This window comes from Myotis lucifugus, unplaced genomic scaffold (genome assembly GCF_000147115.1).
Source record: "Myotis lucifugus unplaced genomic scaffold, Myoluc2.0 scaffold_49, whole genome shotgun sequence".
Classification (NCBI taxonomy): Eukaryota; Metazoa; Chordata; class Mammalia; order Chiroptera; family Vespertilionidae; genus Myotis; species Myotis lucifugus.
In genome coordinates this window covers 1,147,361-1,162,475 of record NW_005871097.1, presented here as the reverse complement: position 1 = coordinate 1,162,475, position 15,115 = coordinate 1,147,361, and the positions used below count along the sequence as shown (strand labels likewise).

Sequence of the window (15,115 nt, the reverse complement as noted above, 5' to 3'; positions counted from 1 at the left end):
ACTTTCAAATGAATTGACACCTTTTATTCTCTCACTTTAAAAAGAGAAAAATGCTTTAAAAGAAAGGTATCTGACAAGCCTTTCTGTTCTCTAGTATGGAACAGATCACAGCTGTTCTCAGTGGCACCTTCTCCTGCTCAGATGAAGAGAAGCTCTGAGTCTTTGGGAGGAAGGAAATCCAGGGATAACACAAAGGAGCTAGCTTTCTCCTCCAAGAGGCCTGTATTTGCAATCCAGAGGTCTTCAGCAGCACGGGCATGCTGGGCACCTTTGCAGGAAGACCCCCCACTCTGAATCTGGACAGCAAGGTCTGTGTTGGGGGCACTTGGTGAGAGGTGCCTCCTAGAGAGAGGGGAGACCCCTGAGACACAGAGCCTTTAGTATATATCAGGTATGGGAGGCATTAAAGCGCTGGATAGGAAACACATTTCCAATTGGATGTGTTCAAATATGAGTGGGCTTTGGGGAAGGTAAGTGAACAAAAACACCTATCCTGGAAGAAAAGAAAATAAAAGAGTTCCCAGGTAATGTTGGAAAAGCCAACATAAGGGAGCTGACCATTTTTTTCCTATTTAAACGTGGTGAGAAAGCAAAAATTAGCTGTCTGAGAAAGTAAAAACCTGCCTAGCCATTCTTCAGGCTGAGGCCACAAACGCAGATCCTGCCAGCTGCAAAGTGAACCTGGGAAATCGTATTTCTCCCAAGCACAGGCTACAGATGGAAAGGGTCCTAATAAGCCCTGCTTTCTCCTTTTTTTGTAATCTTCACCTGACAACATGTTTATTGATTTTAGACAGAGAGGAAGGGAGGGGAGGAGAGAAGAGAAGGGGAGGGGAAGGAAGTGGAGAAGGGAGGAGAAAGGAGGGGAGGGGAGAGGGGAGGGAAGGAGAAAAGAGGGGAGAGGGCAGGGGAGAGAGAAGGGGAGAGGGGAGAGGAGAGGAGATAGGAAACTGGTAAACTAAATCATTTCTAATTCTTCATTTGCTCAACCACCATTTGTTATGTGGCCACTGAGTCCATGGCATTTTTCTAGGCTATAAGGTGGGGATATCAAGTAGAAGCCACAGCCCCCACCTTGAGGGACCAATGAAACCCACAAGGCACCATGTGTCACTATCACAGGTGACAATTCAATGAAGCAAGTCAATGAACAAGGTGATTAGAAAGGTGGTATGGTGTCCAGTGATGAAGTTAGGCAGGGGAGGTTAGGCAGGAAGGTTTAGCCTTTGCCCCTCAATCATTTATTCAGAAACCTGATCTGCCTTTGTACAAAACCTGTCAAAGATTCTCTTTTTCCTAATGCACCTGCTCAACTGGTCTTCTGAATGTCTAAGATTGAACTGTTTGTTCAGAAAGATGCTAAATAGTCCTTTCTCTGAGCTTTTCTTTAGCTCACAGAGGTCACAAATCTGCATCACTTGTAGTAAGGAAGAGAGAAATTCCAGATGTGGTGAGCTGGAGGAACCTTGGGGCACTTTACTTATGAATATTTAGACAGTTTTCCTCTTGTTATGAAAATCATGACAATCTGTTCCCCAGCATGTGTTTCAGATGAATTTCAATATCATAAAAGCTTTATTGGGGGAGGGGAGATGATGTTAGCTGTTCAAATAAATCCTGATCAGCTGAGTTTCACTTTCACTCAGAAAATACCAATTGACATGAACATTTTTTGAATCATCGTAACTCTTGGTCCTGATGGGAGTTTGTATTTAGCATGCTAAGGAGGCAGCTGTGTAGGAGGGAGCTTCTCTCCTCTGTACTGCTGGGCAATTTTTGACATATGTTTGTCTTCCAACCAGAAGGAAGGAGAATGCACTGCTCCCAAGCTCATGGTCATTTCTAGTTGTTGGTCAGCACACTGTGTCCTTCCACCTGAACATGGGTGTTGCATCAAAATCCAGAAGCAGCAAAAGTTTCAAATGGAGAGGGCTTTTTGGTGGACTAGGGCACTTCATGGACATTATGGAAGAATAATTACCCCAGAATTTGCTCTCTAAATGAAAGCCAGAGTGTATGTGAGGGGTGAGATTAAACTGCAGAAATTCCTGCTCAGGGTAGATGAAAAATGTTGGCCAATACACATCCGTCAAGGCTTCGCTGACAGTGATAATTCTCCTTCCTGACCTACTACTCTCTTACAGGAATATTTTACACCTATGCCCAATGACATCATCTCATGTTCCTCCCAAATTGTTCAGATCTTCCTTTTGTCTCTCCCCTCCGGCTGCTCAATTCTCTGAATGCAGAAACCTTTCCCTCTGAATCGTAACACTTTTGGAATTGAATCAGAGGATGCAGATGCTGAGAGGAATCTTGGGGGTTCTCTCTAGTACAAGCCTCTGACTTCGCAAACAAAACAGACAATGAAATAAAATTATGTGCCCAAGACAGCACAGCTAATAACAGAGTTTTTCCTAGAAAGTGTTCTTTCTGATTCTTGGCCAAAACACACAACCCAGCCTCTGTAAAACCCTTTTTCATTAATAATCCATCCCCCACACCATGATGCTTCCAGAGAGCCAAGTGGACATAATTAAGAGATGTTTGGCTCAGTGGATAGAGCATTGGCCTGCGGACCAAAGGGTCTCAGGTTCAATTCTCGTCAAGGGCATGTACGTTGGTTGCAGGATCCTGCCTGGCCCAGGCCCTGGTCAGAACATGTGCAGAAGGCAACCAATTGATGTGTTTCTCTCACATTGATGTTTCTCTCTGCCTTTCCCTCTCTCTTCCACTCTCTAAAAATCAATGGAAAAATATCCTCAAGTGAGGATTTAAATAAAAAAGAGAGAGAGATATTTGGCCCTGGCCAGTTTGGTTCAGTGGATAGAACGTTGGCCTGAAGAGTCACAGGTTCAATTCCAGGAGGCAGCCAATCGATGTGTTTCTCTCACATCGATGTTTCTCTCTCTCTCTGTCTTTCCCCCTCCCTTTCACTCTCTCTAAAAAAATAAATGGAAAATATCTTCAGGTGAGGATTAACAACAACAACAAAAAAGTTATCTGTAGGACTGAACAAGGCATGGGCTAGAGCCATGACTCTCCCACATGCTTAAAGGAGCTGAGTATTTGAAACTGTGCTAATATTCAGGGCCAGGAAGCCCATCTTAGGTCCCAGAATAACTCTCAACCTACACCATCCAATTGGTGGCCACTAGGCACACGTGGCTACTGAGCACTTGAAATGTGGCTACTCTGAGTTGAGATGTGCTATACATGTAAAATACACACTGGATTATGAAGACTCATATGAAAAAGAATGAAAATTTATCATTTAATAATTTTATATATGTTACATATTGAAATGACAACTTTTGGGATATTGAGTTAAATGAATTATATTTAAATTAAGTGTACCAGTTTCCTTTTTATTTTTTAAAATGTGGTAACTAGAAAATGTAAAATCACGTATGTGGCTCACATAGTATTTCTATTGGCCAGCACTGCTCCAAAACACAGCTAACCCCCTTCCTACCTAATCCTTCCAAAAAGATGTAGCCTCCTGCCTACAGACATTACAAAGGGCAAAGATAAAGTATCAAGGACATGCTTTTTATCCTACGGCCAGTTGTTGGGACCCGAGGTTTAGTCACTTTAGCATGCCCTGCAGATTGTCCTGTTTTGTGCCAAATCTTCAGGTCCCTCCTGCTCAACCTTCCCCCCAAATAATCCATAAGTCAATAAAGGTCCTATTTAGTCTGGACAGCATTTAACTATCTACAGGGAAATTCTCTTTCACGTCTATTAAAACTTTTTTCCATTACAAAAAAATTCTCTGCTTCTCAGATTATTATTTCTGCAAACACGAGTTAGGTAGGTGAAGGCCCGTCCCTGGTTGTCACATGTAGCCAGTCCCAGGGGACCACATTCCAATTGCTTTTGGGGTTTTCTGCATGTCCCCTTTTCCTTTTTCCTGACTACTTCCCCCTCTATCCATCCAAGCAACTTTCCTAGTAACCTTGATCATCTATAAACTTGTTAATAGTCATAGCAACAAAATGAGCAGTTGAATGGAAAGAAAGATGGGCTACTGTCCAACAAGAGCAATGTTTCTGGCCCTGACCAGTTTGGCTCAGTGGCTAGAGCAGCCGTGGGCAAACTACGGCCCGTTTGAAATGAATAAAACTAAAAAAAAAAAAAAAAAAAAAGACCGTACCCTTTTATGTAATGATGTTTACTTTGAATTTATATTAGTTCACACAAACACTCCATCCATGCTTTTGTTCCGGCCCTCCGGTCCAGTTTAAGAACCCATTGTGGCCCTCGAGTCAAAAAGTTTGCCCACCCCTGGGCTAGAGCGTCGGCCTGTGGACTGAAGAGTCCCAGGTTCGATTCTGGTCAAGGGCATGTACCTTGGTTGCGGGCACATCCCCAGTAGGGGGTGTGCAGGAGGCAGAGGATGGATGTTTCTCTCTCATGGATGTTTCTAACTCTATCCCTCTCCCTTCCTCTCTGTAAAAAATCAATTTAAAAAGAGCAATGTTTCTGAAATGGTTTAACTGTCAATTCTTGAAAAAATATTCAGGACTTAAAGAATCTCGAAGATTTTAGGTCCTAAAGGTAGATTTAGCAAGATAAGCCTATAACCTGCATGAATAAATACAGGGCCAGTTTCTCCTTAAGCCTATAACCTGCATGAATAAATACAGGGCCAGTTTCTCCTTAGGAACACTTGTAAGCTTAGAACAGTGGTTCTCAAAGTGCAGGCCCTAGACCAGGAAGCAGTAGCACCTGGGAATTTGTTAGAAAAGCAAATTTCCAGGTCCCATGCCAGATCTACTGACTCAGAAATTCTAGAGGTGGGGCCCAGCAACCTGGGGGTGGGGGGCGGGGCCCAGATCTCCAGGTGATTGTGAGCACACTTAAATTTGAGAATTGCTGGATTACAGTCTATTATCCAGAGTCTGACTGTACCATTAACAGATGGAAGGCATGTAAGTTCATTTGAACCTTAAACATTAAGGAAGAGCTCTAGCATCTACATCTGTATCATCATGAAGTTATTTATCAAAACCACCATATTTTGCTTAGCAGATCCCATAAATTCATTTTCTTATGTCTAAGGCAGTATCCCTTATTTTCTCTAAAAACTACCTGTTTTGCACTGCAAAAGGAGTTCCTGATATATTATTCTAAAAGAACAAATCTATACTTGCTCTTATATTAATCACAATTTATATATATAATTATATATTATATATATATATATAAAATTTTCTCTCAATCTTTGGCTGTCCAAACTAGATTAGTAGTCTGTCCACATTATCCTCATAAGAAAATCTGAAGCTGAATAAAACAGAACAAAGTAAAATCCCTAGAAGGAATTGAAGTACTTGTTTCTGGGAAAAGACACACTAGAACACATTCAGAATGCCCAGTCATGGGAGGAGTGACTAAGGAAATGGAGAGTTGCCTGATTTAGAAAATACAAACACAGGATGCCCAATTACATTTGAATTTCAGTTAAACAACAAATATTGCAAGGTACATACTTATAACCCCCAAATTAGTCATTGTTTATCTAAAATTCAAATGTAACCAGGCATACTGTACTAGTATTTTATCTGGCAACTCTAGAATTGGGAATACTGACCTTTGGGAAGGTTCTGGAGAGACAATTGTTCTCAAATACATAAAGAACTGTTAGAAAGAAAATGGGCAAATATCAATATAGACCCAGAGACTATAACCCGTGGGGGGAAATTACAGGAAGAGCATATCTTGCTCAATAGAAGAAGAGAGACATTTGTATCTAGAGGGATTCGAGCAGAGATGTGCTGAGAATGCTGGCAGGAAGTCAAGGTTTGGGAGTGTTGGCTGAGTGATTATGATCAAAGATAAGACCTCTCTGAGTTGAACATCTGAGAACCCCTAAATTGCTTAAGTTGCCATTCTCTTAAATCTCTCTGCCTCTGGAACTAGCTACAATGCTCTGGATAGATATGGATAAGCCCTGACTCTGCACATGGGCAAGATACACAAGGCAGGACAGAACCATGTTTCTTAAAGGAGACACCCCCACCCCCAAGAGCTCTGAATCTAACTGTGCCCATCCTACTGGTGGGATGCAATAAGACACATTTATGTGCATTTTTCCTGATGTGTTGAAAAAAGCCATTAAGATTACGTGAGGTTTTTATCAAAAGCATTTCAATTATTTAAAAACCCTTAGCTGCTTTCAAATGTAAAATTGGTAAATAAGGAAACTCACTCTTTGTCCTGCTGTCCATTTCTGTTTTTGATGAGTCTTGAGTTGCTGTAGCTGGAGGTAACTTCTTTCCAATAGTCTGAGAAAGAAAAAGATGATTCTATTTATCAAGATGATTCGCTCCATTACACAAAGGAATAAAATCAAGATCATAATGACAAAATGCTCACAACTGGTTCTGAAAGCAGCACACAAGCTTTGTGCTGTTCTGTATATTGGTCTGACCTCAGTGACAAACAAGTGGGAAAATCAGGTAAAGAGGGCATTTGGGTATCTTTTTCCCCATTCTTTCTTGATGTTCTTATTGAAAGGTTTATTATATTTAGCAGAGAAAATAAGTACATTTCCCCTCATTTTATGAGAAGCTGACTAGATCTATGGTGGCACAGCATCTAGCCCAGAGGAAGTGCTCAAAAGTATCTACAGAGAGGAAGAATAAGAATGGTAGTAAGAGGGAATGAACAAAAATAGAGAAAGAAGCCCAGCCAGCATGGCTCAGTGGTTGAGCATCAACCTAGGAACCAGGAGGTCACGGTTTGATTCCTGGTTGGGGCACATGCCTGGGTTGCAGGCTCAATCCCCAGTGTGGGGCATGCTGGAGGCAGTCAATTAGTGATTCTCTCTCACCATTGATGTTTCTATCTCTCTCTCCCTCTCCCTTCCTCTCTGAAATCAATAAAAATATCATTAAAAGAGAGAGAGAGAAAGAAAGAAGAATGGGATTAAGGACAAACAGACAGGTGGGTGGAAGGACAGGCAGAAGTCAGAGTGTCCAGGGCAACTGTGCCTTACTGCATCCCTTTCTAGCCCAAGGGAAATGGCTATTGATACCAGGGAAACAGCTGTCAAAACCAAGGAGCTGGGTGAATCAACTCCCCCAACGATGAAGGCTTTCCCCATTGAGAATTCCGGCCACTGGGAAAACCAAACATATCTTCACCTTGGACACATGAAGAGGAATGAACTGCATAATTCAAAAACCAGCACAGTGGAATGTTTCTTCAAATATAACTGATTCACCACAGTTTTTAATTTGAAAAATGTCTTCATGCTTCAAGTGTTGAAACTAACATTAAATATGAATAAATCAGAGAAAGAGGATAAGATAAATCAAATCTTCAGTCCCTCATGAATTTTTTAAGACATTTGTGACAGAAAGCCTTTACATTTTACACGGTGACATTTTTATTTAGTGCCGCAGGGCTTTCTATATTAGACTAAAAAATGAAACGCAAAATATTATGCCATCCCTCAACTGCTGCTAAGTACTCAAACTAATAACATCTTGTGATTTCAAGGAAACATCAAGGAGGAGAAAAGCTTGATGTTATTTGGCCATAAGGTCAGATTTGATGAAAAACTGATCTTAGAATTATCTTTAAAGATCGGGAATTGACAGAAAAAAAATAGATGCTCTCAGTGTCATTTGCATTCCTTTTCACCTTCCAACAACATTCTCATCAATCTCCTTGTTTTTTTTCCCTTTTGGGGACCAGAATAAAGCATCACTATTGTTAAAGCATTAGCAATAAGAACAGAATAATTAATACTTAAGTTATTACTGACAGGGAAGAGAGAAAATCATTAAAACACTATGTCCAATCCTGACCTTCCAGGAAAAAAAAGAGAGAGAGAGAGAGATAGCTAATGGTTTGGGCTTTACAGCAAATACCTTCCTTTAGACAAGCCTTCAAAGGTTGTATATTCTTATAATTTCCCCTTATTTGGTAACAGACGAAGTGCTGCCCATCATCTCTAATGTCCTGGTTTACCAGTCCGTCCAAGCTAACATATCAAATCAAGGAAAGCACCAGTTAAATTCACTTACTTCTGTGCAGAAAGACACAAGAAAGCAAAGTTTGCTCTATTCCTTTTTCTTAATATTTCAGATAATGCAGAACACTGGCCTCTGTGTGGATCTGGTGAAAGGGGTGATGGTGAAGCTGATACTGTACTCACCTCCCAAGGGTGCTGGACCTTAATTCTGTGTCTCTTCATGTGCCATGACTAAAGGTCTAGAGTAAGGCAAGTCCTCCCCTCTCAGCCTGGTCCTCCAGGTGTCCCAGAGATATGGATTATTCAGATGTTTCTCTTTTCTCTAGACCCAGAGAAGTATGGTTCCCAAACCAGTGACACCAGCTTCACCCGGGAACTTGTTAGTAAAGCCAATTCCCAGGCCCTGCCCCAGGCTTTCTCAATCAGAAACTCTGGGGATGGTGCCCAGCAATCTCTGTATGAACACACCCTCCAGGGGATTCTGATGCACACTTAAGTTTGAGATCTACCGACCTAAATGTAGGAGAGATTCTAGTAGTGCTAACCAAATACCTTTTCTTGGATTAACAACTTGGGTGCCTATTCTCAGACCTAGATAAATTATAAAACATCTTTTTCACTCTTCTTCATCTCTTCTCTCTCTCTTTCCACCTTCTTCCTACCTTCTCTATTCATAACTGGCATAAGAATGTCTCATTGCTACTAAATGAGTCAGTTCAGGTAGAAAATGGAGTTTAGTGGGACAGATATGACAATATCACTGAGATTTTTTTAAAAGTGAGGGATTGATTGGTCGGCACCAAGGCAGGGGGTTATTCAATGCAGCTGATCCTGAGAAGTATTGCTCCAGAAAACATTGACCCTATACAAAGACTTCACAAGGATCTCCTAAAACAAGTGACACCAAGCCATTTACTACAAGTAATGGGTGGTTACACAGATTCGGGAGTAGGTCTGGCATTGTATTATCCCACATCATGACAAGAAGGGGATTGGGAGTAGGTGGATGCTGCACTGACACGCTACTGAAGACTCACTGGAGAGAACCCTGATAACAGGACAGAAAGTGGAGAGCATAGGTGGCCATGAGACCCTTCACAAAAGGAGTACTGAAAGGATGAATGGAACAGACGGACAAACAGCCAGAAAGATGGTTTTGAACCAAAAATGTATGGCCGTATCTAGCCTTTCTGGCTCAAACTACCTCAAAGGTCAAGCAGGCAGATCCCTATGACTGTACTAACCTTCAGGGAAAGTCACACCCTGCTGTTCCTTCAGTGTTTCCTTTTATTGGCCTTCATTGTAGAAGATTTTCGCACACACTACAGGACACTAACTACTGTCCTGATCTACCGTCCTTGAGTTCACCCCAACACCCGACACTTTTCCAAATACCCCACTCAAGAACCTCTATCACCTGCTCTTCTGCTAAATACAAGAACAAAGACAAGGCGTATTGAAGTACTGCTTTCCCACCAGGCTTCTAGCTTCCCCTACCTCTGAAAACATCTTTTGTCAATTGAAATGAAATGAACAGGACCCCAACTTTTAAAGGGCATGCATTATGAAAGCAATATCTAGTTTCAGTATGCACATAGGTCATGTATAATTGAAGGTCAGCTATGATGCAGGCCAAAGTGAACAGAAATGTGGGGAATCATATCCACACATCTCTCATCCATCTTGCAGGCAGTGAAGGAGGATGTGGGGCTTGCAGTGGCTGTGGACAAGGATTCAGGATTTCTACTTTTGGCTTCCTCGGCAGAGTTCCGAGTTTTTGCCTGCTGGGTGCTCTAAGGAAAATGTCTTATCCAGGACAAGCACTGGCCCTGCAGTTAGGGACTATGTGAATACTGCTCAGGATAGAGCTCTTTCACCTTTTAAGAGATCTGCAAACAGGTCCATTGTACCATATGGCATCTAAAGAAACAGATTCTCAGGCTCTGCTCTTCTCTTCTGTGCTGTGGCTAAAGACTTTCTAGTACCCACATCCACGTTACTCTGGTCTGCCTGTCCCCCAACTCAGAAGCCACTGTTTGGTCTGGGAGTGGAAGTATGAGGCTGAAAGCTCTACAAATAGACTGTTGCTATCAATTTACTTCAATACACAGTGATTTCCAGGCTGCTGTCAACTTGTGTCTCTCCTACCACATCCTAATCTCCATTTAAAACCTGGTTTTTAAAAGTCAATTATTCAAAAAATTAATTCCTTTGAATATTTAATACCAGAAGTATCTCTCCTGTTTTAGGTCTCTTGACAAAAGTACTTAATAAAATTTGTGGGTTGTTTTGTGTGTGTGTGTGTGTGTGTGTGTGTGTGTGTGTGTGGTAGGAGCATCATATACACTCCTAGCTCTAAAAGATCTGGTAATACAGCATCAGGACAGATAAACCTCATATGATTTCAGTTAGTGTAGCAAGTAATTTTTTTTCTATGCCAAAATGAAGAAGCTAATGCTTGTAGGAAAGACAAGCACTGGATTCGTGTCCAGTGGAATCCAGTTCCCTAATGACTAATACGTCTTTCTCTTTGTGACTGCTGAAGCCTGAGCCAGGATCCTGCTCATATCAAGTATAAAATCACTCCTCTGACTTTATTATAATTCAGATGCAAACTCCTTTGAGTGTAAAAAAAAGTTTCTAATTATAGGGCAATGCTAAGTAGAAGGAAGTTTAAGTCCTATTTCTGAAAGTCTCCTCTCCAAGAATACTACACACAATGCTTGAATCACAGAGACAACCAGGTTTGCTGTGTAGTGGGGGATGGGGGTGGGGGGAGGCGAGAGCTCCCTGCATTGGTGAGGCTCTCTCTTGGCAGACCAGGCTTTCAGACAGCTATTCTAGAAGAGAGTGATCTTCTGAGAAACTCTATGTAGACATTACTCAAGTGCTCATACAAAGCCAAACACAAGAGTTGACTTTTCAAACCACTGGTAAAATATGAGATAAAAAATAGCTTTTTGAAGGCATTCCCTTTTCTAGACTAGGATCTGATGGTACATCTTTCCTTTCTATTCAGTGCAGATTTATTAAGTGTTTTTTTTCCATATGAAGCAGGGAAGCGGAGGAAAAGGCAGGAGGATCCTGAACATCACCAGAAAGGGTGCCCAACCATTCAGCATGGTTATCCCAAATCCTGGTCATATAGAGGATATGGAGAGGTATAGGCTACAGAACACAGTGATGGGAGGAGGGGCAAAACAGTATTTATGTATGACCATATCCTCAACTTTTCAGCTTTTATTTTCTACCATATCTCAAAAAGATACACAAATTGCTATTAAAACCCACTATAAACCTTTTATATTTATTGTTACACACTCCTTACATGAACACCTATGACTGATGGTATTAGGAAAAGTTTTCTGGTGCTAAGTAGGGAGCCATAGGAGCAGAGCAGAAGCTTAGTGAGCCTGCTCATGTAACAGCCAGTGAGAACTAGCACAAAGGAGCCTCTTTACAATGGAGTGCCTGTGCACGCTAATGGAAGACTTTTCTTCCTTAAGAAATTTACATAGCAACTGTCAACTCACTTGCCTTGGGTTGGTCTAGCTTAAACTATTTGATAACAACACAAGATATGCCAGAGTAAAACACAACTCAAAATTCTAAAAACAAAATGCATGGTACAGTAAAAGAAAAAAATGTATTTGTAGTTCCATTCTAGGGACAGAGGTTGCCTTTAAAATACCTTATATACCACTGTGTCAATTCCAACATCTCCAACAGGTTAGGCTCCACAGTCTACATTTAAACTTGAGTATAAGAAAAAAAATTTAAGTCACCTTCTGATTATAGACTTGTGCTTAAGACTTTTCAGTTATTCATGTAATGTTTATTTTCCTGGTTGTCTTAAAAAGTTAGTGATAATTCAAGTTACATTAAGCCTTTTTGCCCAATCATAAAGATCTCATCAGATTCACAGCTGCTTTAGAAGCATTTGTTAATTGTATTACACTTTCCCCCCTTTTCTTCAGAACTAATGCCCTCCATGAGAGCAGGTTCTAGATGTTAATTATTCTCTTATTTCCACAGTCAAGGGTTAGTAAGTGTTTGTTGACTCCAGTAGGAAGTATGTGGATGCTATCCACTTACCCTTTGACATCCTACACAACACAACAGGTAAATGAGGGGAGATGTCTTCCTTGACAAACCAGACCGGGAGGACATCTTGGAGCCCCACTGTTTGTTACTGTCATGTATCAGCTCTTTCCAGCCTGGTCTCTGGTGATAACACATTGTCTGAGATGTCTTTCTAGACCTCTGCTGCCCCTAACTTATTCCTTTGTTCCCAGGCACACACCCCTCACTTGGGGGTTTCATTATAATCCAGGTATGTACACACACACACACACACACACACACACACACACCATTTTCTTGTTCTGAAATCATTTTCTAAAGTGTGTTCCCACCAACCAACCAACCAACCAACCACCAAACCACCTATCCCTACAATCTGGTAAATTTGGGAAACATGGAATACTTGATATAATCATTACACAATAGCATATTAAAGGCTATGAGAAGTCCTGTAGTTACTGTTTAACTTTATCTCAGTGTTCTCCAAACTTATCTGACCACAATTCCTACTTCTTGTGATACCTATGAACACATCACAAGAATGAGTAGTCTATGGAATAGTTGGGTGAACATCACTACCTCTACTTCCTAAATTCTCTTGGCTCATCCTGTCTCCTAGACTCATGACTTGGAACTAACCCTTGATTACACTCTTACTGCAACTTCCCATATTAAACTCACCACCAAGGCCCTGCTTTCAGATTTCCATCCCTTCCTCTTTGACTCCCGCCTAGAGCCCTGTTACTATCACAGGGACTATTTCAACAGTTTTGTACACAAGAGATCCTATTCCCTGACTCAAGTTGCTTTATTTGATCTCCCATAAGACTCAAGTTTTAATCATTCTCCACCATCACCCCTTAGTATAGCTACTTCAAACACTGAGAATATATACAGTGCTTATATTTCCTTATCCACTGGGGATATATTCTAAGACCCTCTGAAACCAGATAGTACTGAACCCTATTCATACTATGTTTTTTTCCTAACCATACATACCTATGATAAAGTTTAATTTATACATGAGGCACACTAAGAAATTAACAATAACTAATAATAAAACAAAACAATTATATCAATATACTGTAATAAAATTTATATGAATGTGCTCTCTCTGAAAATATCTTATTGTATTGTTCTCACCCTTCGTCTTGTGATGACGTGAGCTGATACAATGCTAATGTAATGAGATAAAGTGAGGTGAATGACATAGATATTTTTAGACTATGGGTGACAGCAGGTAACTGAAACCACAGATAAGGATGGACTACGGTACTGCTTCCTTATGGCCACTCATGTAAATTGCCAAAGCACCCAAGAAATTCGAGGATTTACTTCCAATTTACAATTGCTGCAACTTGCCATATCTCTCAATGGCTGGTATTTTTCTCCTGTGCTCTTAAGACTAATAATAACAGGCTTTCTCTGAATACAAAGCACCTAGTCCCATCTTAGATGCTTCCATTAGGTCTTCCAGGGTTTACTCTTTCAATATGTCCAATAAAAACTTCAGTATCTGTCATGCTACTAAATATGTATATATGAAGTCTGTTTCATATTTGTATACTACACACACACTTGGAGACACATGTATGCATTTGTGTGTACCAGAAGAAAAATGTATATGAGAATCTGAGCCAAATTCTATTTTTTTATTATGCATTTTAACTTCTGCCAGGATTTGGTTCATTTGCTAGCATTTTTTGTTGTTGTTGTTAATCCTCACCCAAGGATATTTTTTTTCTGTTAATTTTTAGAGAGAGTGGAAGGGAAGGGGAGAGACAGAAAGAAAGAGACACATAGATTGATTGCCTCCCACGTGCACCCTGTCTACGGCTGGGGATCAAGCCTTCAACCGAGGTATGTGCCCCTGTCTGGAATTGAACCCGCTACCCTTCAGTCTGAGGGCCAATGCTCTAACCACTTAGCAACCCATTCAGGGCCATTTGTTAGCATTTTGAATACTTTTAGAAACCAGGCCCTAAAAAATTAGAAACTATACAGCATATTCATAGGAAGGGAGACTTTTCTCTTTGTCAAAGCAAAATAACTTTCTGAAGGTTTAGTAGGGGCTTCCACTCATACTGGAAAACACAGTGCTGAATTCCAAATCAAAACCTGCCTAAGTACTCAATGAGGTAGAGAATGTAAATTAAAATCATAGAAGGCAGCTCTTGAAATGTCCGACAAAATATGAAAATACTCTTTATATTTTACCCACACTACCCTGAGAAAGAAGCCTGCATGCTATTTTGTTTTAGGATCATCTTATTCACAGGATGAACAAGCCGAAGTAAATTTCCATTTTGTATACCACTTTTGCAAAATACAATTTTCCATCATGCTTTAAAAGACTATTCTTCACTGTTGTGACAGATCAAAGGAAACCTTAAACCTTCCTTCACAAGAAGATTAGTTTTACCTTTTGATTAACAACATCTTTTTTGAGCATTCGGAGAATTTAAGAAGAGTGGGGGAAAGAGAGAGAAGGATGGTATGGCAAGAGTAAATATCATGGGCTAGTTTGAGTTTTGTTCATTCAATGCTTTAACATAAGACTTGCCGTACATGTGTGGACCAAGTCCTACTTGTCCTATAAAGTAGTTGTATGAATTCAGTTAACATACAAAGACCCTTTCCAGAGCTAAATATTTTGACTTAATCACAACATAAGTCTAGGCCAGTGGTCGGCAAACTCATTAGTCAACAGAGCCAAATATCAACAGTACAACGATTGAAATTTCTTTTGAGAGCCAAATTTTTTAAACGTAAACTATATAGGTAGGTACATTGTTATTAACTTAATTAGGGTACTCCTAGGGCTTAGGAAGAGCCACACTCAAGGGGCCAAAGAGCCGCATGTGGCTCTCGAGCCGCAGTTTGCCGACCACGGGCTAGGCTATTCCCCTTGCCTGGGATGGTATGTCCTCTCCCAGTACATTTGAATCTCATCTCATCTTTAAAGTTTAACTAAAGTCCAGCTGGCTAAATGAAGCAGCTTTCAGTAAAGTTTTCTACTGACATGCAGTCCACACTGACTGACATTTT

The 15,115-nt window shown here is 40.7% G+C and overlaps 1 protein-coding gene across 6 annotated transcripts in view; it reads right to left on the bottom strand.

Moving 5' to 3' along the window:
* Positions 1-15,115, bottom strand: part of SH3KBP1 (SH3 domain containing kinase binding protein 1) — a 271,074-nt gene that overhangs the window by 90,763 nt on the left and 165,196 nt on the right. For all 6 annotated transcript variants that reach the window (XM_023753684.1, XM_023753685.1, XM_023753683.1 and 3 more), the window contains one exon: positions 6,212-6,287. In XM_023753684.1, the coding sequence (XP_023609452.1) occupies positions 6,212-6,287 (76 nt within the window). The remainder of the gene's footprint in view (positions 1-6,211; positions 6,288-15,115) is intronic.